The sequence below is a fragment of the Copadichromis virginalis genome, linkage group LG23 (genome assembly GCF_057382275.1).
Source record: "Copadichromis virginalis isolate Kocher_CV1m ecotype Utaka linkage group LG23, C_Virginalis_male_GT1.1, whole genome shotgun sequence".
In the NCBI taxonomy this organism is placed as follows: domain Eukaryota; kingdom Metazoa; phylum Chordata; class Actinopteri; order Cichliformes; family Cichlidae; genus Copadichromis; species Copadichromis virginalis.
In genome coordinates this window covers 2721586-2748968 of record NC_140639.1, presented here as the reverse complement: position 1 = coordinate 2748968, position 27383 = coordinate 2721586, and the positions used below count along the sequence as shown (strand labels likewise).

The window sequence follows — 27383 nt, the reverse complement described above, 5'->3', positions numbered from 1 at the left end:
ATACAAAGTGGGATGGCTCTTTCAGCAGCTGAACGGAGGCATAATAGGATCATGTCTCATCCCCAAAATAAACACCCAGAATCCTTCTCAAACACAGCGGTCATTGAATCGTTAGGGAACACTGATGCAAGGACACTGTCCAAATCAATTCTTTAACAATTAAATTAAGTCAGATGTGGAACAGATTTGAAAAGAAATAGTTTTGAGACAATAGTGTTTCTCACTACATTGCTAAAGAGGACAGTCGTAGGACCAACAGTTCTGCGACTGAGTGCAGTAAACTGTTGGTCTTATTGGCTTTGAAAACAGCGACCAGGTCGGCAACCGATCGCAGTGTTTTCTTCAAAGCAGCTTTGGTGCAGTAAGACAGTGATGAAACAGCAATAAGATGGAGTCAGTCTGCAATGAGTTTCCAATTGAATGAGGTCAAATTGACAATTACATGCAATCTGTGCGTGATAATAATGCAAATAGCTGTGATAATTCAGCAAAAATCACAAATCTGTTGCCGTCTTCACACTCAGAAATTCACATTAACTGCTTATATTCAGAGTCCAACCAGAACCACACAGATATTCAGAAATTTCTCCTCAAATAGCGACTGCAGGATGGCGATTATCTGCAAAATGACATTGCTGTTATTTAGCAATGTAACTGGAATACAGCTGGCAATCTCCTATTGCAAAAAGATGCTTTGCAGCTAAGTTGCGCTCACCGCACAGGTTGACTCAACCTGATCAGTGTCTTGGCAGTCGGTCTGCTTTTATAAAGGAGACGGCAAACTTTTGCCACAATCTGAGTTGGACTGAGGTTGTTTGAGGGCCTGTTGCCTCCTACCAGGCGACCTGTGAAATTACCTTGCAATCAAAAGTCATGGCCCAGAGGTTGAGCACGCAAAGAAAAAAAAACTCAATGCAACCACCGATTTTTCCTTTTTGCAACGAGGCTGCCGATCTATTTTTACTCTCGTGTCACTGAGGCACGAGCTGTTTGATATGTATGCAATCAATAATACTGCTTTAAAATGAACTGCAGATTTGGCTTGTTTTCATTCAGTCGAGTATAAAATATGTCCACGTGAAAATTATTTCTTAACACCCTGATCCTTTGCCCAGAAGGAAAATTAAATATGCCAGTGCAATTTAGCTGGAATTACGTTTGGTTTTTCCACTAACGCTCCATGATAGCGCAGTAAATATCCTTTTCCCTGTCAGCTCACTTCATCTCAATAAGAACGTGACCCTGGATTTTTTTTTCCGCCTCAACCTGATGAACCCGTAAAACCCGGGCTGCCAGGTTTAAGGGGAAATCACATCTTAGCTCCCTAATGTGAAACAGGGCTGCAGAGCTGGTCGACATTTGAACGGAGGTCTCTGGATCACAGCAGGTTAAGTGCTTCCATGAAAGCTCACCGTGTTGTTGTGCACCCAGGCTTGCACCGTGCCAGGCCTCCACCGCGGGAGCAGGGGTTCAGACCCATCACTACACTTCCTCCTCAATCTTCAGCAAACAGCGTGCGAGAGAAACAAAACAGCTGGGCTGGCTCATTATGTGAGCCCCATTTAGTCATCATAGGAATGCTTCCTGTTGTGCCATCCACGTAGTTTTTAATCTGGCCCCAAAACTATTCAGGCATGAGTGCAAAATAGCTGTTAAGAACAATTTCTTTAGTCATTTACATGACTACTTCCTCCCACCAATTTATCGGCTGAGCTCTTGCTCTGTTTTCTTGTTCATTCGCATCTGGACAACACTCCCTCCCTCGCAGTCATGTGTGTGCGTGTGTGTACTGATATCTCACATTCATAAATCAAAAAAAATTAGGCAAAGTAGAAAAGATGCTTCAAAGCAGGCGGGTGTGAATTAATTTTTCATCTTATAAACAAAAAAAGCCGCTCGCTATTTTTGATTCTTTTTAATGCTCAATTCACAGCAGATGAAGCTGGCTGCTAAAAGGATCTCGGTTCACACTGGAAATGATATGTGTAAACTATGTAATGCGAATGTTTTAGCCAAGCTGTGTTTAATTTTGTATCTTGACGAAGCGCATGAGAAACCTGCCTCTCCTTAGCTGTCTCGTTGAATCATATGGATATAATTTCATCCATTTACGTTTTTCTGCTCTTTGCTGTGGTTGCCACAGGGCATTTGGAAGCCGGCAGATTAAATGCACATGTTTCTCTCATCCGCAGCCGGGGCACTCTGCTCCACAGCCTTCCCTCGGAACAGATCCTGAAGTGTTGGTGGTTTTCCTCGTTGGTCAGGGCAGAGAAAGACACCTTGTGATAAACCAACTCATTCCCTCAAACTCCCTTTTTCATACCTATAATGTTATACAACCTGCTTTTGAGCATTGGCACTTTATACCATGTTTTATTTGGCAGTGTTTTCATTTGCAACCAACACTTCTTACCCTCATCTTGCCTGCTAAGAAGCCTTAATGTATGCATTGGGTTAAAACTAATTATAGAAAAGAAGTCGTGACTGTTAGGCTCAGAGAATCTTTTAATGGGGAACCCCCAGAACATGAGAAATGGGGAATTTCATGCTAGTTAGCAATTAAACTCGTTAGTGAATGTGCTGATGTAGAGATATGTGATGTAGGAGGGATTTGTAGCAACTCCATTAAGGTGAGCAGAAAATCCTGGAGCTATTTTTGGGGGGAGGGGAAATGACTTCTGTCAATGATGACCTTGGCTGCAAGGGCCACAGTCAGATATTATTTTTCAGGAGAAAGAAAAACCTCTGATTTGCTTCTGATTCTGTTCTGCACCGCTCCTCGAACACCATTCATCAAGGCTTTTAATCAGATTTCTGTTACACATGTCAGCAGCCATATTTCCCGCAGCACCCGTCCATAACGGCCAGTTTGTTCCCATCATCCGCAGCTCCGGCAGGTTGCTAATGAGCCGCTGCATGTGAGGAGAGCGGTACACTGCTGCCTTTTAGCTCTGAAACTGTTTGGCCTTTTACCTGCCAGTCAGGAGTCATTTCCCATGAAGGCCTCAGGCACGACGCACCGCCACTCTTCTGCATGCTGGGCCCATAATCTGTCTGTTGTGATCGGCGGCCTGTCCACCCTTTCAACCCGCTCTCGCCCCCTTCAGCCGTGTCAGGACCCCGCTGTCATGGCCAATGTTTACTGAGCACCCCCCAAATCAATGGTGAGATGGTGTCAAATGGGGCTCAAATCCCACCACGCTGCCAGCGCCGCTCCCCTCGTGCGGTCATCTGCTGGTTTACCTTAGACAGAGGTTTTCAGAGAGGAAAACTAAACATGTTTAAAGCAATTAATGTGATTAGCTCCGCCTAAAGTGTTTGCATAGATAACATCAAAGGTAAAATCCACCCTGTGTTAGAAGCCTCAGCCACCAGAGCTCTCTGTTTATACCACTTCAGCCTGTGTGTTTGCTATGTGTGTTTTAGTCAGCTTCTCATGGATGATGCAGGACCCCACTGATGTACAATATATCTTCAGTTGGAAATGAAAACACACAGCATGACATATAAAATAGCCACGATGAGACCAAATATGTCCACGTGAACACTTTTAATCCCCTTGGACATTCAACACAAGCAGTATACATGTATTTCATTTAAACACCAAATGAAATGAAGCCGACAGGGATCATTTGGACCCGTAGATCGGCCACGCTTTAACGTCTTACTTTAGCACAACGTTTTCATGCAGGGTTTCTGGTACAAACTCATGCTTAGAGGTGACAGTGCCTGTTGGTTTCTCAGCAGGCAGGAAAACCTCATACTCTGGCTGTCTCCATGCAAACTGCAAGTGGTGATCCCGCAGTAATAATGTGCTTTACAAGATTAACACGGTTTCCCCAGCGGACCCCTAACTATAATTCAGCCTCAAATTTATATTGCAGAAAAAAAGGAGTGAAAGAGGGATTATTCCCTTATACATAAATAAACTTTTGGCACGTCAATAATAGCCATTTTTGTTTTCCGAACTCGAACGCCCGGCGCCGTGTTTCAGCAGTAAGCAGAGACCTTGTCTGTCGCGAGTGGTACGGCAGCGTGGATGTTCATTCGCACAGATTTTATTAACTTTTCCCACCGTTGCTGCCTTTCTTGTTTTCATCCAAAACATTTGCCTGGTATGACTCGAGAATAATGTTTTCCCGCGTTACAGCATTGTATGATGTGAACTCTTTAAGACATTTTTATAGCTAAATGCTGAACCCCAGACAGCATGTGTTTGTGTAGTGTTGAGGAATTGTGAATATTTTTCCTCATCTTTCATTTCAGTCTGGCAAGCAGACGTTTAGCTGTGATCGTACTGCAAATTTTCTGCATTTCTTTATGCTTACTTTGATAGCATCTCAGCTTTACAAGCTTATCTTTACCCAATCGAAGCTCAGCAGTCAGGGATAAATTATGAAGAACTTGAAGCAAGTTTATTTATATGCTGGAAATAAAAAATATTGAAGCCTTGATTTTAGCATTATGGCTGTTAGGGGAGAGCAATATAGCCTCAAAGTTGTAGGAAATTTGCAATACTGGTATGTATGAAAATAACAAGAAAAATGCTGAAAAATACTCTACTGGCTTGCAGGCAGCAGCATTTATTAGTGCAAAGGGCATTTTCTATCCTTCTTTTTTCCAATGAACTGCTGATGATAGACGACCTCATTCAAAGTGTGAATCTGTCAAGGTGCCAGCAGCAGCAATACAGTACAATAGTCGTGACACAGGATGAGTCAAAGGTAAACACGAACGTAGCCCAGGTGGTGTTTTTCCCTGGAAATTAAGTAAAAGTGCAGCATAACTGCTTAACACGCTAACAGTCACCTCCTTGTTACGCTTCAGAAACCTGTACAATATTGTCACATAATAAAAAATGGAAACTGAAAAATTCCTGGGATGTTGTCTGGGGTCGAACATTTGATTCAGCTGCTTAAAGCCCTCTTTTAGCTCCATGTAGTTGCATCAATAACCTTCCTGTCATATGGAGTGCAACCAGCGAGTCTCCTGCGAGACCTTTCTTGAGTCATTTGTTTACTTTTGGGTTGCACATCAGCAGCTGCTAGCATCTCCTCCTTTCCAGCCGTCACAGCCCGGCTGTACTCGACGGTGTGTTTTTGCTTCAAGTTTTGTTGTTTCCACCTTTGTCAGTAACAGTTTTCTTCCATATTTTATTACTGTGCTTTGTTGGAGATCTAGCCTCTTGTAGCCAAACAACTTCCATACTATTAAAGAAGCTCTCGTTTTAAGCACCATATCATCGCCATGACATGCTACCGTGCTGACAGAGATGTTTGGGCTTTTGTTGTTGTGTATTATCATTTTACGATTGTTTTACATCATTTTAATTTTTCCGTGCCAAAAGTGGCTGTATCAGCTAACTAGAGCACATTTGGCTGTGAGGTGCATCCATGGAGTGTAAAGTAGCCTCACCTTTATGGATCTGGCTGAAGTGCCGATAAGCTCATTCTGTGGCAACGGGTCCATCCATCCTGAATTCACAAGAGTCAGCACTCCGTCTTTAGAAAGGTCCGAATTGAATTAAACTTGCACACAATGATCGCCAAATGGGTCTTCAAACAAACTGTGTTCAAGTCAAGCACATATGTGTTGTTTTATGGACGTTAACCTGTGAGTTGTGAATGGTACAAGAGCCGGATGAACTACTATGTCATGGATGTTCTAGTTTTAACTCACCAAATGAAAGCCAGTATCCTTCCTTCATATTTGTCAAAGAATTGAACAAACATATGAACTTGTTTACTTCTGCTGTAAAGTTGAATCTATGAACTTTGAGTCACATTTGAATCCAGCTGGAGGTGGCCTTACAAGGAAGCGCAGACGTTGACGGTTTATCAGCTGCATTTTTAAACCAGAGTTTGCAGCTTGACTGAATGAATTTGTTTATGGGCCCTTTGGCACGTGTTGACTTAACCTGAGGGCCTCAGTTTTATCCATTTACAGCACAATGAGACGAGTACAGATTATGCAGACCTTGGCTGGAAATGCTTCATTTCAAACTTCAATACATTTTAATTGCTGATTGTTGAAAACTGATGAGAAACTGTTTCTCAGGTATCATAGTGCCACCAATATCCAGCTACAGTTTGGTGAGAAAATACAATTTTAAGGCATTAATAGTCCCATCTTTCTTTCTTTTTTACCAACTTTCAGTATTTTTTAGTCAGTCTCATTTTTATTTTGCAAATTATGATGGAAATCAAATGGAAAAATGCAACTTATTAAGGTGAAAGGAAGCTTTTGTTCCATAGTCATCCACCCAAAGGTCTTACAAACTTTATGAGGAGCTATGCATTGAGTAGCCATAATTGGGCAGATTAGGACTCTCTTACTGAGCTGCTCAGTCACATGCATAAACCTGCAGATCAGCATGGTCACCCAAAACGGCTCTACCATGTCAGGCTTAGGTTTCGCCTATATTAAATGGAGCCTCAGTGAATAGAAGGTCCTGCCTGCACTGTGCGAGTGAATGAAGAAGACCAGGGATGAGTATTGAGTCTAGATGTAGCTGAAGGACCGTTAGAAAAATGGTGTCACTCTCTCCTTAGCTGTAACCTGACCTGTTGTCAGGAGGCTTCGCTAAAGGTCAGCGTACAATGGATACAGCAGAAAGGCCACAACACCCCTATAACAGCCTTGGAGCTGCAGTTTTATTTTGGTTGAGATCCATTCAGGCCGCTTCCAAAACTGGTTTTGAGTGGAAAAATTGTTTCCTGTATGAGACTTTGTATAAAATTTATGGTTTAAGAATTTTATAGTCATATTTTGACCAGAGTGGATGCTTTCCTGGCTCACTCTGAGTGTTTTAAATTTTATTTTCTTGACATGGTTTGAATGAAGCCCTCACTGGGTGACAGAAAAATGACTGTTCAGAAGAAGAGTCCTGACTCAGCTTTTGCTTTTATACCGAGTGATAGTAAAGTGCATGAGGGTACGTACAAGTAAATAGAAAAAAGTACCAGTGAGCTGAACTTCCTTTTCTACTGTGCACCAGTAGACTTTGTGACTCTTTACACAGCATCCACTGTAGGGGGGCTTTGATGGGGACTGCCCTTTCCACCAGCCTGCTGTGTTTTCTCCTTAAGAGAAGAAGCGGATATGCGAGAAGCTTCATGAATCATTCACATGTTAACAAATCTGTGGTGTTCATTGGCAGAGTGGTCGGGATCAAATGAGCCAAGCTGGGTCGGCTATGAGCTTGTTTACAGTCACTGTCACTTGTCAGTCTAATGAACTATACACAGCAGCACACTTATCTCATGCTATGCATTACAGGCCATTAACTGCTGCTGTACGGCACACTCCAGTTTCCCGGCAATTTAGATGGCAGCCTCGAGACAAGAGCACTGCCATGAATGCGGCTGTTTTTCAAGTGGATGTGCTTTTCAACAAAGGTCTTTGGATCTGCAACATAATAGCCATGGAAAAAAAATGCTCGCACTTACACCACCCACATTATTAAAGTGGACAGTTTCTGCTAATTCCCAGGTCCATCTTTTATTCTCTGCTTTACTAGAGTGGCTTTGCACGAGTGAGTTCAACATAATCTTTATTTCTCTGGTATTGAGTCTTAGTGCAAAACAAATTGTTTGCAAAGTTGCATTTAAGCCAACTTTCTTCTGATTGGCTGACCCTTGTAACCGAAAGGTTTGAAGCCTGAGCTTGTGAATCACAAGTTGCTATCCTCGTGTTTAATCTGAGCATCTCCCACCGTAACAGCGTAAAAGGTTTTCTTTAAGTATTTAATTTCTTTTCCATAACTAGTTAATATATCGTTTACAGTGAGCTCCATCTGTGTGAGTAATTATGAGACTGAAGGAAAGATTGGAACAACTTATCTCTGAGTCACATGCACACACATATACACAACCCACACGGTTCTAACGTTTGCCAGCTTTACACTGATTGATTTCAATTCTTTTGTGTGCATGCATGTGGGCTTTTTGCTTATTTTTCCTGTGTGGTCCTGTGCATACCTGCCAAAGTGTGGTTGCCTTTGTGCTCTAATCTCTGTCTCCCCTCCTCCACAGTTCGAGGGCTGTAACAAAGCGTTTTCTCGTCTGGAGAATCTGAAGATCCACCTGAGGAGCCACACAGGAGAGAAGCCGTACCTGTGCCAGCACCCTGGCTGCCAGAAAGCTTTCAGCAACTCCAGCGATCGGGCCAAGCATCAGCGCACTCACCTGGACACGGTCAGAATCAAAGCCTCTGCTCTCTCACCTCCCCCCTCCCAGCCTTTCACCAGAGTGTTTAATCTGAACTACTGATGTTTGCATATGTCGTCATTCACTTACTTTGAAATCCATTTCGGGATTAGTTTGAGGAACTTATCTGGATACCGTGCTGCAATTGCATCACATCAGCCTCAATGTCAGGATGGATCAGGATGCTTTAAAAAAAGGACAAAAAAAAAAAAGACTGTTTGGCAGGAGTGTGAAGGTGGGCAGAGGCGACTTCTGTTGCCCTCTACTTAGCACCCACACTGATCTTTGAACTTTCAATAATACATCGCTGTATAGTTTCATTCATTTCATTTCATTTGGTAACTTCTGCCCACGTTCAGACATGTAAACACTTGACAGAGTAATCCAAACCACCTTTGTTTTAGTTCCTGCTGTAGTAGGCGTCTCCATGATCATACACAACCAAACACAGACTACGGCTGCCAACAATAAACGTGACTTTTTGAACGTCCCCTCGGTGTGTGCGTGAGTGTGCATATCGTGCGGTATCCCTGCTCTGATTTTACAACATTCAAATGCCTATTTCCACATCGTGACAGTGTTAGACTTTAACTTGCTGTCAGTCAGTGAGCCGTGTGGCATTCTCACCCACTTTCCTCTTGCAGTGACATGCCACAGATCATTAAACGATCAGTGTCATTTGGCCAAGTTGCAGCTTGTGCCATAACAGGCTTGGATTGGGACTGCAGGCTCAGACAGAGCTTTGTCTGTTTCTCTGACCCGTGGAGCGAGAAGGAAAGGTTGAGTCAGCCATTGCTGCCACTCGTCATGTCTCAGTAGCCCCACCAATTTACCACCCACTTTATCACCATCCGTATGCCAGCACAGCTAGGGAGTAAAGAAGTTGTTGGGCTCAAATTATATTCTTAAGTACGTTGGGTTTCCTCTGCAAGGGAGAGATTTTTTACTTTTTTCCCCTTTAAGTCAATAAATCGAATCCCAATAATTTTTTTCTGACATCTGAATCTACAGTCTGCGTTTGAAAGATTACTTAAATCTGATTTGAAACAACCAGCTCAATATGTGCCTCCCAGTAAAACGCTGGACTAGAGCACTTTTAATCGTACAGTGCCCAACACCATCGGGTGAGAGCGCGACTGTAATTAAGTACTCATTTACTTGAATTTTGTGTAATTTTTAATGTATTTCTATGTTCTACTTATGCTATATCCTATTTTAGATGCAAATATTCTGCTTTGCGCCATTACAGATCAATCTACCCTACCACCATTCCCTACCAAGCATACACAATTATGCACCACTGCTTTTCATGCACGTTGATGGTTTTCTGCACCATTTTTATTTCTGATTACATTTCTGAGTTCAAGGTGTGTAAGTGTGCGTATTATTGAGTAGTTATTTGAAGGAGTATTTCAAATTTGTATATAATGGACCTAAGTCCCTTTATAAAGGGGGCAGCTGTGGCTTACATGGTAGAGCCTACAATGCTAAAGCTCAGTGGGTCAATTTTTGTTCCTCTAGTCTGTATTTTTATCGGTTTAGCCGATGGTGCGATATGGCAGCCTCGCTTCTGTCAGTCTGCCCCAGGGCAGCTGTGGCTGCAACTGTAGCTGCCTCCACCAGTGTGTGAATGAATAGTGGAATTGTAAAGCGCTATATAAATGCAATCCATCATTATTATTATTATTATTATTATTTTGGAGTAAGAACCAAGAGTTGCCTCCAAAGCATCAAAAGTACTGCATGAATGTGTCTGACTGACTGAATAAGACTTATAAGCTATGAGTGCTTGATTTGATTGTCAGTACCAGTCCATTTATTAAAATTTAATTGTTTAGAAATAAATAGGAAAACTAAATTCAGGTGTTGTGCCAAAAAGTGATCGTCGGGCAGAAAGTGATCCGCGTGAGCACGCAGCTGCTTAAAGCTGCAGCGCCCAGATGACTTACAGCTACTTCTGTGCAACTGATACAAGACGCGGTAAACTGAACACCGCTTCAACCGTCTGTTTGTTGGAAAATAGTAACGGACCACATTTTCTTGTTAGTAACGGTAACGGCGTTGTAACGATAGGAATAGTAATTAGTTAGATTACTCGTTACTGAAAAAAGTAACGCCGTTACTCCCATGACTGAACACTGGTAATGCTGAGCGGTTAGAAAAAGAGTACAGTGGTCAGGCAGTGTCACCCTTGATTTTCTTCCCAGAGAAAGTAATTTTAGCAGTATTTTTGCAACCAGAATGTTTCCCCCTGTTTTCACTGAACTGGCCGTGCACCAATACTTTTCTATATGTAACAGTAAATTATCAAGTAGTAAGAGTAGAAATGTTAATGCAGACGTTGTGTTATTCTGTCAGTGTGGGATTTTCTTCCACTGCACACTCTTTCCACAGTAGTCCAAACGATACAGCTAATCTGGGACCCCGATGCTTATGGCCTCACATTAACACCCCACGATGGCTTTCACTGTGCTGCCCAGTCGGCTGCGCTGCCAGAAACACTGAGGAGGAAAATCATTTTAAAGCTTAATTATATTTATCCTACACAGAAGTTTTACTTCACTCTTTTATTTTTCTTTTAAAGTCGGCGCTCTGCGCTGTATCGAGTCGGTTTCTTGGCAAAACAAACAGAGATGAGTGGCATTATAAGCACTTTGGGATGACAACAGGTTACTTAGAGAAAACGTTAAAGTGCAGAGATAATAAAGTCTGTAAAACTTATGTTACTGAATGTAAAAAGTAAAAAAATCTCTATCACCATCCTTCATTTTAATTAGAAAAATGTGAAATGAAAGTGGTGTACTCCATCACGGTGTATGCAGTGTGCATAATCACATAAATGCTTAATTATTAAGAATACTCCTCAACATGGTTGAATAAGATCATTTATACACTCACTAGCTACTTTATTAGGTACGCCTTCTAATACAGGGTTGGACTACCTAATTCTTCATGGCATAAAACTCGAGTACTGGAAACATAATTCAGAGATTTTGGTCCATGAATATTGTTATATACAGGATAGCAATAATTAGATAGGCTGTGTCATTTATACATGTGCCCAGAAAACATCCCCACACTTTTACAGCAGCACCAACCAGCTTGAACTGTTGATAAAGGCATGAAGGATTCATGCTTTCAGGTTGCTCACATCAATCCTGACCCTACCTTCAAAATGTTGCAGTGAGGTCGTAGTTTCCTGTTCTCGTTCTTGCTGATGGGCACCTTGTGTGGTCTTCTGCAGCTTCAGCCAATCTTATTCAGGGTTTTATGTGATCTGCATTCATAGATGTTCTTCTTTAGTTACTGTTACCTTCTTGCATCAAAAAGGCATTTCTGGGTCTTATTGAATGTTTTCTGTTTTCAGGCCGTTCTATGTAAACCGTAGAGATGGTTGTGCAGGAAAATGTCCGTAGATCAGCAGTTTCTGAAATACTCAGTTTGAACTTCAGCAGGTTGTCTTGAACACGTCTATATGTTGCTGCCGTGCGATTGGCTGATTAGACATTTACATTAACGAGCGGTACCTAATGAAGTGGCCAGTGAGTGTATTTCTTGCGCTGATATATTATAGTGTTTGTCTTTAAGTCTTTATACATTATTAATCATGCAGTATCGGTGCTGTCAGTAGCAAGAGAGATGGGTTTCATTGCTGAGTGAGTGCAACTGCAAGTGAAATACGATGCTTTAAACCCTGAAAAACTAATAACCAAAGAGATGTTGTGGTATTCAAATTTTTGTCAACTGATTGTCTTTTCTTTTCATCCTTTGTCTGGTCTTCCTTTTACCTCACATTATGTGTCTTTCTCAGCCGAAAGGTAGGACTTTATCTTTGCCTTTACTTACATAAGTTTCATATTTACTGCATGTTAATTTTTCTCCTTTCCTTTACAATTTTCTTTTTTAGCTGCTTATATTATTCTGTGTCTCTGTTATTAGAAAAGCTACATTTATACATTTTGCTCTGATAACTGAACAGAAATATTTCCTCCCTCCTCCCAGAAACCGTATGCATGTCAGATCTCCGGTTGTACCAAGCGCTACACGGATCCCAGCTCCCTACGCAAACACGTCAAGATCCACTCAGCCAAAGAGCAACAGGTGCGTAGGAAGGTAAGACACTCTCTGCTAGAGTGAGAAACAGGACAAAACACCTGTGTGTAGTCAGAGGTTTAAAAAGAAACATCATAGAGGAACCAAAAGTATGTCAGCTGTTACCGCTGACATTTGTTGTTTTCTTCATTTTTAAGTAGCAAATTAAAGCCAGTGGACACTTAAAAACTGCTGCGTCATGGTTCATTTATTCTTAAATAAATTGTTTATAAAATCGAAACTATTGAAAGTAGAAGGTTTAGTGAAACTACGGACATTATTAATTATGTTTAAGGCTAAAAATAATATATTACCTGTGTTTGGGAGGTGAGGACAGCTGAAGGAAATATCATTTTAAGCATCAGCTCGCTGGGACCACGGTTACGGGTATACGACTGTGGAACTCTCTTCAGGACCGGATGCTGCAGAACCTCCGTTCAGACTTCTTCCATCAGGAAGGAGGTTCTGCAGCATCCGGTCCCGTACCAGCAGACTGAGAGACAGCTTTTTCCTCCAGGCCATCAGACTGCTGAACACGTCATAGACACCTCACCTCCACTACTAGAACTTCAACATTATGCACTACATACTGTCCATTAATGCCACTGTTTTGCACAATATCCAACTACCAACCTCTGTATATTTAATATATTTTATTTTATTGCTTACTCTATTTAATTTGTAAAATATGTGCACACACACACACACACGTAGAAAAACATATTTAGTATACACATCCAGTAATGCATATACTATTATATATTGTACATATATTTATTAGTCTCAGATTTAGCCATTCTTATATTTTGCTTGTTTTACGTTATTGTATTTTTGCACAACTCTGCTGCTTGTGAAGCTCGCACACAAGAATTTCACTCACATGTACTGTACCAGTGTACCTGCACATGTGATGTGACAATAAAAGTGATTTGATTTGATTTGATTTCATTATAATCTTAAGAGTTTTACATTGTTTTAAAAAGTGTTACATGTTTAAAACGATAAATCAATATGAAGAATACGCAATAAATTCGAGCTAACTCCTTATTTTATTTATTTATTTTCTCTTTGTTATTATGTGCTGAGGTATTTGCTGTTTGGTCTGATAAATGCTCACGTGTTCATTGGTTAATGGTGCCCACTAGTTGAAATGTAGATGGGGGGGCAGGGTTTAATAAGAATATTTTCTTCTTCCTTCTCCTTTTCACTCATGGTTGCCGTGTTATATCAAGGGAAAGCCTGGTTTGTGTGTATGAAAGGATAAAACTGTTGAAACTGTTGAACCAAGTGTGAAATAAATAAAAAATGAAATTTTGCAGCTCAGGCTGATCTTTTTCTGCAGCTAGTTTCCTGTATGACCTTATTCGGGTCATTCGGGTAGAGCTGCAACTTTAACAAGATTTGTTCTTTCTTAGGTCACATTATCTGCAGATCCATCAAGTTGCTCTAATTGAGGGGTTTTGAAGCATTTAGCTGTGTAGTGGAGTATCTTTAGAATCATTTCCCCAACAATAGATCAGGTTTGACCACATTTCATCATGCTTGTGGTCAAAAGCCCATTCTTTCCCTAACTGAAAGTGGGTAAATAAGAGAGAGAAAGGGCCCATTGTTGTGTAAAGGGCTGGATAGTGGCAGGCTGGATGATGTGTTTCTTTGCTTAGTGTCGTAAAGGGAAACACATGTGTGCTTGTAGCATTGTTAATAAGCTGTAGTGCAGAATACCCCAGTGGCCAGATGTTATGGACAAATGTCAAACAAACGCTCTTACTCCACTCTTGGATTTTGCCCAAAGCAGGAAAAAAAAAACTTTGAGTGTCGCTGTGGAGAAAGCAGAGCCCCAATTACTTGCAATGAATGCTTTGCAGGGCTGTCTTAAGAATCCCCACAAGGACACATTTACTGATTTACGGCATCTAAATGTGAAATCAAAACATGGAAAATGCCAGCTGTAAAGCTGTTAGGTTTAGCTTTTTTGGGGGAGGAGTTAAATCACTTGTGATTTGACTTTTCAGCAAAGCCAGAATCTTAAAAGATACAAGCCACAGATAAAATAATCTGTTCACTTACTGCTCTGAATGAACTCTGAGGGAATAATCTGAGAGTCGAGTAGATGGGATGATACTGCTGCTGAACAAGGTTTCCACCCACAAACTGACCACAATATCAGAACTCAGACAGATGGACAAACAGACTGAGAGGGTTGCAGTAATGTTGGAAAATAAAAGAAAATCTTGGATGACTTTGTCCTTGCCTGCAAATCGAGTACCGACACTTGACTTCAGTCGTTCAGAGGGTCCACAGCAACACTGCCAGGGTTTTATGCCTCTTGGCATCATGAAGTTATCACTCATTATTATTATTATTATTATTATACACTCAACTGAAAAATATGTATTAGTCAGCATAGTTATTATCTCAGCACGATTACAAAAACACAAACTTGATATACATTTAATGATGAAAGAAACTCGCATATTGGATTCAAATGTTTAAGAGTTGCACCAGCTGCTCTTTGGTTTAAACTAAGCCTGCTTAGAATAGATGTTGGCCAAGTATAAACATAAAATACAAATTTTTCATTTAAAAAGTGTTGCTCTGCACAAACTGTAGAGATTAGTTTTACTATTACAAGTTTCACTGTTAAGTAGCTGAATCAACTAGCAGTGCCGTCGATTCAGCAGATTTTCAAACACAACCATCTCTACAGAGAACGCTCTAAAAAGAGAGAATGTCCACTGAACCGCAGTTCTCTGTTGATGCAAGAGGTCAAATGACAATAACTAGACTGCTTTGAGCTGATAGGAAGGCAAGAGTGACTCAAATAACCACTCATTACAACACAGTTGATGGTCGACAGCAGCAGAAGACCACGTGAGGTACCGCTCCTGTCAGAGAAAAACTTCAGGTTACAAATTGTGCAGGCTCACCAAAGTTGGCCAACAAGAGATTAGAAAAACGTTGCCTAGTCTGATGAGTGTCCCTTTCTGCATTCAGATAAAACATTCAGAATTTGGCATTGCTCCTTCCTGCCTTGTACCAGCCATTCAGGCTGATGGTGTTTTAATGATGTGGGGGGGGTGTTTTCTTGTCACACTTTAGTACCAAGTGACCAAAATTCAGTCACCACAGCTTGAGTATCGTTTCTGATCATTCCCATCACAGAGTGTGCCCATCTCCTGGTGGCTGCAGGATAGCACGCCATGTCACAAAGCTCAGATCATCACTGTGCTCGCTCGGTCCCCAGATCTTTGGTGAAGTGTTTTCAGTTTTCAGTTTTATTTGTCATATGCAAGTTAGCACAGGGTCAACATCGCAATGAAATGTATTTGACGAGCAGCAGACAATCACTCAGCAGAATGGTACAGTAGAAAAAAATGTAATAAAATAAAATAATAAAAAATAAATAGAAAAATAGTAAGAGCAAAATATTAATAAGGTGTAGTAAAAGAAAAAAGAGATTTTCAGTTAACTGACTAAATATATGTATATGTGTAGATATATAAATATATGTACACACAGATATTGCACAGGAATGAGCAGCAGTACAAACTAAACAGTACAACAGTTTTTGTTTTTTGTGGCAGTTGTTACAGTATTGCACTTTTTCTAAATATAAATATCAATACAGTGGAGTGACCAGTGCAGATTATACAGTGTGGGAGATTCACGTCATGGATGTGGAACTGACAAAATCTGCAGCTGCAAATCTGCAACATCGAAATACACCAAAAAGTCATTTTTAAAAAAAGCATCCCTTTTATTCTGCAAAGCAGGTCTGAGCCTGTGCTGTTAGCCTGTGTGGTCATTATGTTTAATAAGAATAATTAGAAGGTCAGTGGTTCTAACCTCTGCTCTTCCCCAAACCAAAGATCCTAAACCCCCCATGTGTGTGTGTGTCGGTGGGGGCTTTTGCCTTTATTGGACAGTGACAGTGGAGATGGACACAAAAGAGCGAGAGGGGGGGGGGAAGACACACAGCAAAGGGCTGCGGGTTGGACTCGAACCCCGGCCGCTGCTTTCTGGCCTTACAGCATGTGGTTGCCTGCTCAACCAAAACCCCAGGTTGACCCTGAGGAAGTTATTGGTGTGTTTGTGCAATACATAAAATGTTGTATGTGCAGAAAAAGCGTTTCTCCTGTTGTGTAAAGTGTTTTGGCCCATATAATCCGAAAAGCACTATGTAAATATCAGTTTAGTTTATGAAGCTCCTGCAGCAGTGGATTCTTCACCAGGACCGTTGCCATCACTCTCCTTTAACTTGTCAGTAAATGTTGTGTTGAATAGAGGATGAGGTTAACAGTAACTGGTTGTCATTGATCCTTGTCTCTGTAACGGTGTATAAGCAGATGCCAGTAGGATCGTAGGTCGATTCCACTGTTCTCTAGTCAGTGTCTTATTTCTCGGTGGCCATATTTGCTTTATACACTGGAGTCTGAAGTCTGTTTTTGTGCCTACATCAGATAGTCAGCTATACTATCCTATTCTCTCTTTTTACATCTTGGCATTTTTAAAGTTAAACCTCCTGGTGACAGTAAAGAAGTCCTGTGTGTACCTCAGCAGCTATAATGTTTTATTACATAGAAATCCAGTAATGTATACAACAGAGTTCAGCTATTCCACCGATCCATAAGGCAGATGTCTCATTTTGTCAACTGACACAGGTTTCATTTGGTTTGAATTTTATCTTTGTGCCGTGTGATCTCGCTGAAATGTGTCTTCAGTTGCCCCCATTAAAGTTGGCAGGGAAAGAAACAGGAGCAATCTCACATTGGCTCTGAGTTCATACCAATTATGTCTAAGGCCAACGCATGACTCAAAAAAGAACATATGATCTTTCCCCCGGTTCCCCCTGACTGACAATTCTATTCTCATTTGCTGATTTACTGTTTCAGATCAACATTACAATCACATTATTGCAAAAAGATGAAGCGAACGCTCTCACACACACGAGGTCCAAGCCACGAACAGGCCAAACTGAAGTCGTCTTGTTCTTCGATTGAGTAATCTTGCAGACCAGATGGAGTTCTCTCCATTTAAATGACTCATCATCATTTCTTGTAAGCATTTGAAGTTTATTCTTATCGTTGCTTGTTTTTCTCAGCTTCGGCCCTGCCCTCACCTGGAGCAGGATGTCCTGAGCGACTGTCTGTCCATGCAGCACCTCCAGAGCTCCACCTCTACGCAGCACCTCTACAATGGCAAAGATGGCCATTCTCCTGCATTGGGCCAAGACATGTTCACAGGTACACACCTGTCATCTGTCATTCTCAGATCTTCCTCTAATAATTGATCTCTTAATTAATCGGTTTCTTTACCAATAAAACATCTCAACTTTCCACTTATTTTTCTCATAAAACGAACAAAAATTGAAGTTCGGTAAGAAAACATGTGGCATAAATACAAAATATAATGTGTCACCAGTAGTAGCAACATCATTCATGGTTAAACAATTTCAAATATGAGTGAAATCGACTGGCCACATCTCAAAACATCGAAGCCCAGGGAGTATTTGTTCCAAAGCAGAAGAGCACGCCAGCAAGTGAGGTCCAGACCGCCAGAAATCCCAACACCTGGCAAAGCAATCACCGAGTCATTGGTGGTAATCAGCAGCCATGTCAACATTCCTGCAGATGTATTGTGGTAATTCTGCACTCTCAGGCAGTGAAAATCATACTTGGTGGTGCCTTTGGTCAAAAGATAAACAATCCACACCACATAATTGAACTTTAATTGCTCGTGCAGATTTTATATCAACATTTTAGCCGTTAGTCCATACTTGAGTTTATAAGGGAAGTGTTACAGCCTTGTGCTTTTGTTTGTTTGGTTTGGATTTCATAACCATGTCATGTTAACCTGTCTCCCTGTCATGCAAAGACTGCAAAAACCATTAGCAGCCACTAGAACTGGAAAAGTTTATTCATCACATGTGGCCTTTAAGCTTCTTTTAAACTTCCATTTTTCTAACTGATGAGTTTGACCGTCACTAAAAGTCAGCGCCACACTGAATTGGGAACAAGAGAGAGATAAATGGATTATAACCATCCTAAAGACGAGAGAGATTCCCTGCAGCTTCCTCCCTTTATGGACACATCTGTCCTTGTTTTCTGCCTCTACCACAGCCAGGCTCCCCACTGTTGTCTGTTATTGTTGCTGGATCTCGGCGCACCGTTGATGACTATGAAAGCTCAACTTCTTGGCTCTTTACCTCTGCTCCCCTCTCTTTCTGAGAGATGTTGCTTTCTGTCTTGGTTTAAATCGTTTAAAGCCCCAGAGGAGCTAAAGCAGTCAAGGACGCCGTGTTATTCGAGGTCAGAAAAGGTTAGACTTCAGGATCTCTATTTACACGACTTTCTCTTTGTTCTAGAGCCAATAGGATGCATGTAAGTAGTGGGCCAAAGTGGGCAGCCATCCCATCATTAACACTTGTGGAGCAGAAAATGAGTCATGCTTCCAGTCAGAGCTAAACTTGTTTTCCTGTTCACTGCTTATAAGTCTGTTCCTATTCACATGTCTGCAGCAAGAGTTACGAGAACCCCCCCTCTCTGTTTTATAGAGCATAATTAGAGTGTTCCCTGATTAACCAGAGGAAGGACTCATCATAGTTGAGTACAGAGGTTTATGTGCTCCTGCTGCTATCCTCTCAGTTTCTTCTCACAGAGATTTCTTCCTGAACTCAACAAGAAGCTTTTCAAATCCGCTCGACAGCGTCTTTGGTACATAATCCCACTCTAACTCTTAAAGAGCAACATCAGATCCTTTTTGTCTTCCTCCACAAGGAACTGGTGATGAAATTGAGGCAATCACAGCCATTATTTGTCGACTGTTTTGCCGGTGTGCTAGCAGATGTTGGGGCTAAAGGGGAAAACATTTAAGGTCTGTGATTGATGATTTCGGGGTAATGAATCAAGCTTGTAACCATTTCAGAGCGCTGTCAGATCAGGCCTCGGCATGCTTCCACTTGAGAACAGCTGGCCTGAAAACTGCAAAAACCAGGAGCACCCATCTTTCCTCTTCCTTTCATCTCCTCCCGTCTTCTGCTCTCGTTGCCGGTTAACTGCCCCAGACAGTCAATGTGCTTCTCGCTGTTTGGATGCTGGGAAAGAAATCAGCTGCTAAACTTAGCAGAAGATGCAAAGACGAAAAAAAGGAAAGATCAAGTTGACTCTTGCTTAACAAGACTGTCCAGAGTGGGGCAGGCAGTTCTCGTCCCTGTGGATGATGATTTTTGATTAAATGAAACTGGTAGAAACATGACTTTGAGATACTGTCCATCTGGTGTAGATTTTGGTGGTGGTTTTTTCTTTTTAGGCCTGGCACGTCCTCCGCTTCTTCAGTTTGTTCAAGTTCTGTGAGCACACACTGAACACCATGTCAACAAATGCCAAGTTTTATAGCTGTGTGAGAATCACCTCGTTGGTGCAAAAAATACTATTTTGTGTAAGTCAGACTGTTAATTTTTTGGCCTTTTTTTAACTAAAGAAATTAGAATAAAATATGTGTTTTTGTGACAGGCTCATTTTTTAAGTTGTTTGACGTCTTCCTCTGAAAACGGTTGGGTTCAATGACTTGACTGAAAATGAGTCAAAAATCCCACGGACTAATCTCAAATCCCGTGGTGATAGAGCCTTCTCTGTGGCAGGTCCCAGACTTTGGAATAGTCTCCCCTTAAATATTAGATCTGCACAAACACTTGAGCAATTTAAATCATTACTAAAGACACATTTCAATGCCCTGGCTTTTAACACACTATGACCCAAGTATTTTGGTCTTATTTGAATTAGTTTAGTTATTGTTTTAATACTTTTATTGTCCTATTATTGTTTTTTATTGTTATTATTGTATTACAGTGTTGCTTTTTAATACCATTTTTATATTGTTAAGCACTTTGTGCAGCATCGGCTGTTTGAAATGTGCTATATAAATAAATTTGACCTTGACCTTGACCTTGAAAAAGCACCAATGTCCAAAGAACGACTTTTACAGACCTTCAGAAATCCTGGAGAACTGTTGCTCAAGACATCTTTAACCCTTTATTGACCAAGATTTATGCAGGTCTGATGGATACATGTATGGTAATGTGAATGTGGCTGATTTTTTTCCTGTCTGTGTTCGAACAGTGCCTTGTGATACCGTAGTACACCAAACATAAAGTTTGTCTTCTCTTCTTTCTGAAACAAGGTGGATTTTGTCTCCAGCACAAACAGCAGTGGAGTTGGGATCATTTAAAAAGTGCTTGTAAAATGGGCCTGCCGGTGGACCCGTGTTAAATGAAGCGTTAGAAAATTACGAGAGCGCCAGTGGAACCAAAATATACAGAAATGAGGGAAGGCTCAAGACTTGTGCACAGTCGTGTGGATCTCCAAAGTCTAACTAGCCACATGTTAACAGCAGTAAGACAGTAACAGTTCCACTCGTTTGTTTTATCCTTTTAAAATGAACACCCCTGGGATTCATTTTTGGACAAAACAGCCCGTTTTTTGTTGTCAAATTGGGCTTTGGAAGCATCTTCGCTGAAGATAATAATAGTAAAAACAGTTGTGACAGTTATTATTTGCAGTTCCTAGTTTGCAAAGAAGAAAAGGAGTCCGTATTTAATAACAGTTTGCAGCTTGAAACAGTAGAAAAGGTTGGCAACATGCAACCAGTAAAAGAAGATAATAATGCCCCCACAGACCGGTGCATCAACAACATGTAACTGTAATATCATTTGGAAAAACTGAAATGATCAAAAAGTAAAAGACATATTGGAACAGTCAGCAGATTATCACATGCTCTTCTGCAGATTTCCTTATATCATATATTTGTAGCTTTAAAGGACCTACTGTTCAAAGTCACTGAACACATGTAACATTTTAGTTTATTATTGTGTAATACGAAAAAGGACAAACAAGGCGAGTCCCTGTGGCAGCACAAACAATGCACCCTAAATTACACACAGCGCAAACACAGAACTTTTTATTTTACAAAGCACACTGATTGGATGAAAGTTGCCAAAACAAAATCCTGTTGCCATGAAATGGCTTTTAATTTGCTCGAGGGAGAGATGAAGCACGGGGGCCTTGAGTTTATTTGGCACGTTTACCGAATTAGCTTTGTTTGTCTTTCAGGCCTGTACACTGGCTCCAGTACCCCCCATCACAGCGCCCCAGTGGAGCTGCTCACCCCCACCCCCAACTCTGGCTCCACCGCTGACCTGCCGACCCGACAGCACCGACTGGATCGAGACCTCGGCAGCCCTCACCACCTGTCCCCGCTGGCTGCCATGGACGGCACGAGAGACGGGTGAGTAACAAGCCCTCGATTTGTATTTAGACGCTGAGGTATGTCACTCCGAAGGTCTGGGTCGCTGGGAAACTAGAGATGTGTCATGAAGGGTGGGAAATGTAAACATGAATCTGATTAATGAATGAATAATCCTGCAAACAGTCATGGACGGCTTTGTCACAATTCTGTCATATAATTGAAGTCATATCACATCATGTTTTGAAAAGGTCAAAGGACACCGAGTGTTTGTTTTACTGCATACAAACAACGTGTACGACAAAGTTCAGTGAAAGTGCAAGCGCTGTTCTTCTCTTAAGACGTTCCCTGATATTATGATTACACTTTACTGCCTCCATTATTTTTCACCTATTTATCATCCCGAGTCCCGGCCGAACCCTCTTAGCTCATGTTAGGTTAAGCCTCATGGTCCTGCTGACAAACCCATCTTGGCTTTCTTACTGGAAACAAAATCAACTTCTCAGCTCCTTTGACGTCCCTCGTGGGAAGACGGGCAGTGCTGGTCACCACGCGGTCAATGTGACACATCACCAGCTCTGTTTCGAGCGGTCACGGTTCACACTTTGGTGAGAGTATCAAAGCCGTGTGATAGCATCGTCCTCTTGTGTTTATGTTCTGTGAGCTCTTTCACCATCGAGCGGTTCTCTTTAAAAACCTCGAGATTACATTTTATAGACCTTGATGTACTGCTGTTGTTCAGCTATGCAACAAATGCAAGCAACACAATGACGTTTAAACCAGTGATGCATCTTTCAGGTAATTGTGAAAATAAGCACATCTGGAGATACTTTTAAGAAGCAATAAAACTGAATATGGTTTAGTAAGAATACCAGTGTTGCTACATCTTTAGTCAAGACAAATGTGCTTCCACTGAACCAATCCATGATCCCGGGAATTCATTAATTAACTGTATCTTTGCAGAGCTCCCGCTTAAAGTCGACGCAAACATTTCAAAAGACGACGCACGAAACCCGCAGCTCCTCCAGGTGCGACTGCCTTGCTCAGCAACAGCTCGAGCAGCTCTTCTCGTGCATCTCTGAGTGTGTGCATGTGTGTGATTTGCAGGATGTTTCCTATTAGTGCTGATGATTTCCCCAGAGAGCCTGCAGAGCAGAGTTACAGAACCCGGGTGTCGTCAGGAGGCACAGTGTGTGCTGTGCTAAAGCAATGTGTCTAAAAACCAGGGAGGTAGGGAAGGAAAACAGTCCTGTACAGTTTAATAACATTGAGAAAGAGTGGATGGAATCAAGCATCATAAACTGTGTTACAAAAGTGATTGTGTTACATAAACATGCTTTCTTTTAACTCCGCGCTCCCCTCTTTGGGTGTATATACAACACCCGCATATTACAGAATGATCTTTGATGGCTTCCTTACTTTAAAGAGCTGCACATACATTTGTACTTATGTGTGTGTGTGTGTGTGTCTCCGTGTGTGGGGGCGAGTTTACATATCCAGGAAATACACGTGATTGGTTATGATTGGGGTGTGAGGTACAGCAGACCGCTCGCCATCCAGCACAAACAGAGCAGCCGAGCAGAGCGGTGAAACCGCCTGGATGTAAACGTCCGAGCGGCGCTCAAGAGACGTCGGGATGGCCGGGAAGCATCTGGAAGCTGGTGTGTTGTTTCAAGCCTTGAAAGCAGAAGGAGAAGCCTGTCAAAATTACCTCGCGGTTCCTGTGGCTCTTTTCTCAGCAGCACGCACAATTAGCAGTGCGAGCACAGGCATGGAAAGTGAAAAGGACTTTGTGAGGGGATACTCGGCTGCACAGGCAGGGCGACATATTGGAAGTGAGAGTCGGACTGCGTCTGCTCCTGTCCGTACTTGATGAGGAACATGCCGGTGCAGCTTGGTGATAGTGCCCCATGTGGTCCAATGACGTAGCTCCCTTTTCATGCACATCTTTGCGTCCCCAACTTAACTCGAGTAACGTGATGACAGCATTGCATTAAAACGACAGCAATTCCCAGATTTGCACATTTCAGCAGCTCGAGATGACCTAAAAGAGCTTTCACGAAGGCACATGCTGTAGAGCTCTATCTGTTGATCACACGGTATAGACGGAGGGCGGGGGCGAGGCGTCAGACCTGCAGCAATGTCTGCTTGCATTTGCCTGAAGATGGAGCGTTTGATTTACATGTTTAAAGCCTTAAGTATACAGGCTGTTGCCAAAGTCAATATCAGCACTGCATTTGTTTTTCCCCAAACGGTTTAGCAGGACATTAAACATTTTGACAAAATTATCAAACTAACCTTCCTCCGGTGTGGCAGCCTCTGACCTCACGGCTAAATGTGTTTACCCTGGCTCAAATGGGCCATTTAGACTCCTTTTACTTTGTAAATACCAGTGTCATTTTTCTGAAGCTAATATTAAGATATGCCAGTTAAAATACACCTAGCAATCACTGCGGCACAAGTGTGCGCGCAGGGCCCCTCTCACAGAAACGGTTGTTCGACCACGGCGGCCTCCGAGCACAGAGAGACGGGTGGTAAATGTTGTCATTCACTGCTTCACCCGAGTGTGGTTATATAATTGCAGAGGGGGTGGGGAGCTGCAGCCTTTACCTGCGTATTGATATTAGAGCCCCTCTGCAAATATTAGTCTGAGGCGGTTTGATACCTCGGCAGTGATTGACGCAGGCTAATTGGATTAGAGTGGCAGCACAGTCGGCACAGAGCTACATTAAGAGTTCCCACTCTGGAAGGGGCACGTTCACGGCTTGTAACTCTACACTGTCTTTCTTCCAGCCATTATCGTTCTCCAACCAGCCAGAAAATGAGTGTCAGTCTCAAAACCCAAACAAAAGCATTTTTGAGGTAGTCGCTCATGGCAGTATGTGGTCAGTCACTCATTTTGCGGGCCTCAGTTAATAATGTGTTGCCTTCAATTAACCCGACTACACAAACAGTTAACTGGGAGAAAAGATTCAGATGATTTACAGTAAGAATTCCTCAGAGTAGGAGACTATAGTGATTAAAGGTGGATCTGCTCAGTTTGGGGCAGATATCTTTCTGGGACTAACGGAGGCTGGGGCCTTCGGGGCTGGCTTAGCTTTAGCTTAGCTTTAACCAGGATGCTGTTGTCTGTCTCTCAAACACTGTTTTAGTTTGCTAACCAGAAACAGAAGCGTTCCCACCGATCTGTGCCAAAGAAGCCCCTGTCATCCATCAGAGGGGCTTAATGGTCGGCTGCAAAAAAGTGGGGGGAGACGAGAGGGGAGGCGAAGGGTGTTTTGGGGAGTTTGCAGGGCCTGTGGAGAACAGGGTCTTATTCCCGCTCCCTAGTGGGACAGTTAGCTGCAGGTGAAGGAAGATGAACGAGGAGCAGATCAGCACTGTTCATGAATCTTCATGTTACTTTCCATCCCATCATGCCTCCATGCAGGGAGCCAAGACTTCACGGGTAGCTTATCTTTATTAAGATGAGCTGTAATGTTTCTGGACAATAGCTGCAGGCTAGCGGAGATGACGTCCATGCCCGCATACCTGAGTACAAACAATTTTATGACTTCAGGGCGGCTTCAAACAGCCCAGGTTTGAATGTCCCTCTGATCTCCTGGTAGTATTTCAAACGGCAGAGTTTAGTCACCTACCTCATTCCTCTGAATCACAAACCATCCAGTCAAGTTAAAAAAGCCTCTGATCTGAAATGAGCAACGATTTCCCATCTCTATAAGTAAACTTTTTCCAGCACAGGTCAAAGTTTACATTATTCATCAGTATGTGAGCATTTTTGAAATCTTCAAATTCCTTCTTTGTAAAAGAAATATCAAAGCCTCAGCTTACTATCCCCTCCTATTCTAGCTTCAGAAATAATAAGGTCAGGGGTCAAATCCCTCTGTCCTTACATTAGGACAGAGGTGGGGTGACCGGGAAAAGCAGAGGAGTGCAGGATGGTCAGTGAAGGTGAATTTCAGGGAGAGATTAATGTGGCATATGAAAGATTCCCCTCATACCTTGAGCTTGAGTGGCTAGCAAGCTAGAGCAATGCCTGAGGCAGCTGGCAGTGATTAGCTTATGATTCACTTTAGCTACACATAGAGGCAGCTTGTAAAAATATGAACAGTGTAACTGTTTCCTGAGTTTGTGCTGACAGCAGCTCCTGGGGGAATGGTGCTCTCTGCAGGAACACATGGCCACGCAGCGGCGCCGTGCCAGCACATGGATTAGCCAGGCTCGCAGCGCTAGCTTCTCCAGGGCTGGTGTCACACAAGCACCGTCAGGTTTGTGCTGATGGGCTCCAAAGGCAAGGGCAGCAAGGAGAAGGCACCTTAAAGCCTTAAACAGTAATAATCAGCAATCCTGCCACCTCGATTTGAACTTGTATTTCAAGGTTTCAAGGTGAGTTTTTGAGAAAGTTTTTACAATACTAAAAGTGGCCATATAGTATGTAGTCCTTTACATTACAAACATCTACCTGAGTGACGCATCAAAGGATATAAAAGCAGTTCAGTTGTTGTGTTATTAGAGTTTAATTAGTGAGCTAAGATGTAAAAAGAATCACTTTCATAAGCTCAGTATTCTTTCTGTATAAAACCTATATCTGCATTGCCATTTTCTGACAAATAAAACAAACGTGCTTTATTCTCCTCGTAAAATAAAGAGGAATCAAGGTAAGCAAAAGTAAGCATGGTTCCTTTCATGTTCACTCGCTTCAGGGTCTGTTTTTCAACCAGAATTCGTGGGAACTGTTTTTACATTTATGACACAGGTGAACAGACCGGAGCAACAACACGACCTTTCTTACAGAACCGAAGCCAAACTGTATTTTCTGGATCCAGTTTTATGATGAGCACCGTGATAAATGTAGAAGCAGCGGAGCCTGAAGCGATGTACGGCTAAATAAAATGTTAAATAATTCAGCAAGAAAGCCTTCCAAGTTTTTGCACTTTCGCTTGACATCGTTTACCGTCTCCTCTTGATCGGTGCTCTCTGCCAAATGCCCCGCACGAAGCCTCTGCCAGCTACTGAGTGCTGGGTGGGACGCCCCTCGTGCATGGAGCAGTAGGTCATATAGCAGGCTCCAGCCAGGCCAGCAATGAGCAGTCATCTCTGGGCTCAGCTGCCTCCAGCAGCTCTCTGTCATCACAGTCATATAGCGCTTAGCACAAACCATATGCCCCTGCAGCACAGCGCACATAGTAACACAGCAGCAGTTTATGTGTTGGCATTCCTGATATGCAGTAATAAGTAGCTGCTGAATATTTGGGGAGGCGACTGGGCAGCTCCATTTTTTAAAAGCAGGTCTGTTGTCCATCAGTCTGGATTTGGACCAGCTTTCTGTTTCATTAAGTTAATGTCAAGTGTACAACATTAAGTCGTTAAATCGCTCATTTTGAGTTTTGTGTAAACTTTAACATCCAGGCAAGTGTCTGAATAAATACCAGACCTGGTTCTTACTGCTTCTGGATGCATTTATTACCATGATGTGATGAAGGCATACATTAAATCCACTTTTTTCCTCCTGTTTGTTTAAGCTTGGCCTGATGTGGCCTTTACAGTAAAGGAATAATCATTCACTTTTTTGCCAGCGTTACTTTGAATATAAAACTAAAGCTGTCTGAAAACGGGGAAACCATTAGTCTGGAGGTGGAGTCTGCCTTCCAGCACCTCCAAACATCAATAATGAACAAGTCACGTATCGTTTGTTTCACCCTTGGCTTCTTTCATTTGTTTTATATTTTGGTCGGTTTTATTGATTAAAAAAGTGTTGCAGCCATTTAAATTTTGGGATGGTGGTCGATGTGTTTTCCATTTCGAGTCAACGAAAGAACGAATAAGCATGTTTTTCTGTCTGCT

The 27383-nt window shown here is 42.1% G+C and overlaps 1 protein-coding gene across 1 annotated transcript in view; it reads left to right on the top strand.

The window, feature by feature from the left end:
* Nucleotides 1-27383, top strand: part of glis1b (GLIS family zinc finger 1b) — a 76937-nt gene that overhangs the window by 45512 nt on the left and 4042 nt on the right. Inside the window, exons 5-8 of the mRNA XM_085450030.1 lie at nucleotides 8034-8195; nucleotides 12210-12320; nucleotides 17401-17542; nucleotides 21407-21581. Coding sequence (XP_085306156.1) covers nucleotides 8034-8195; nucleotides 12210-12320; nucleotides 17401-17542; nucleotides 21407-21581 — 590 coding nt within the window. The remainder of the gene's footprint in view (nucleotides 1-8033; nucleotides 8196-12209; nucleotides 12321-17400; nucleotides 17543-21406; nucleotides 21582-27383) is intronic.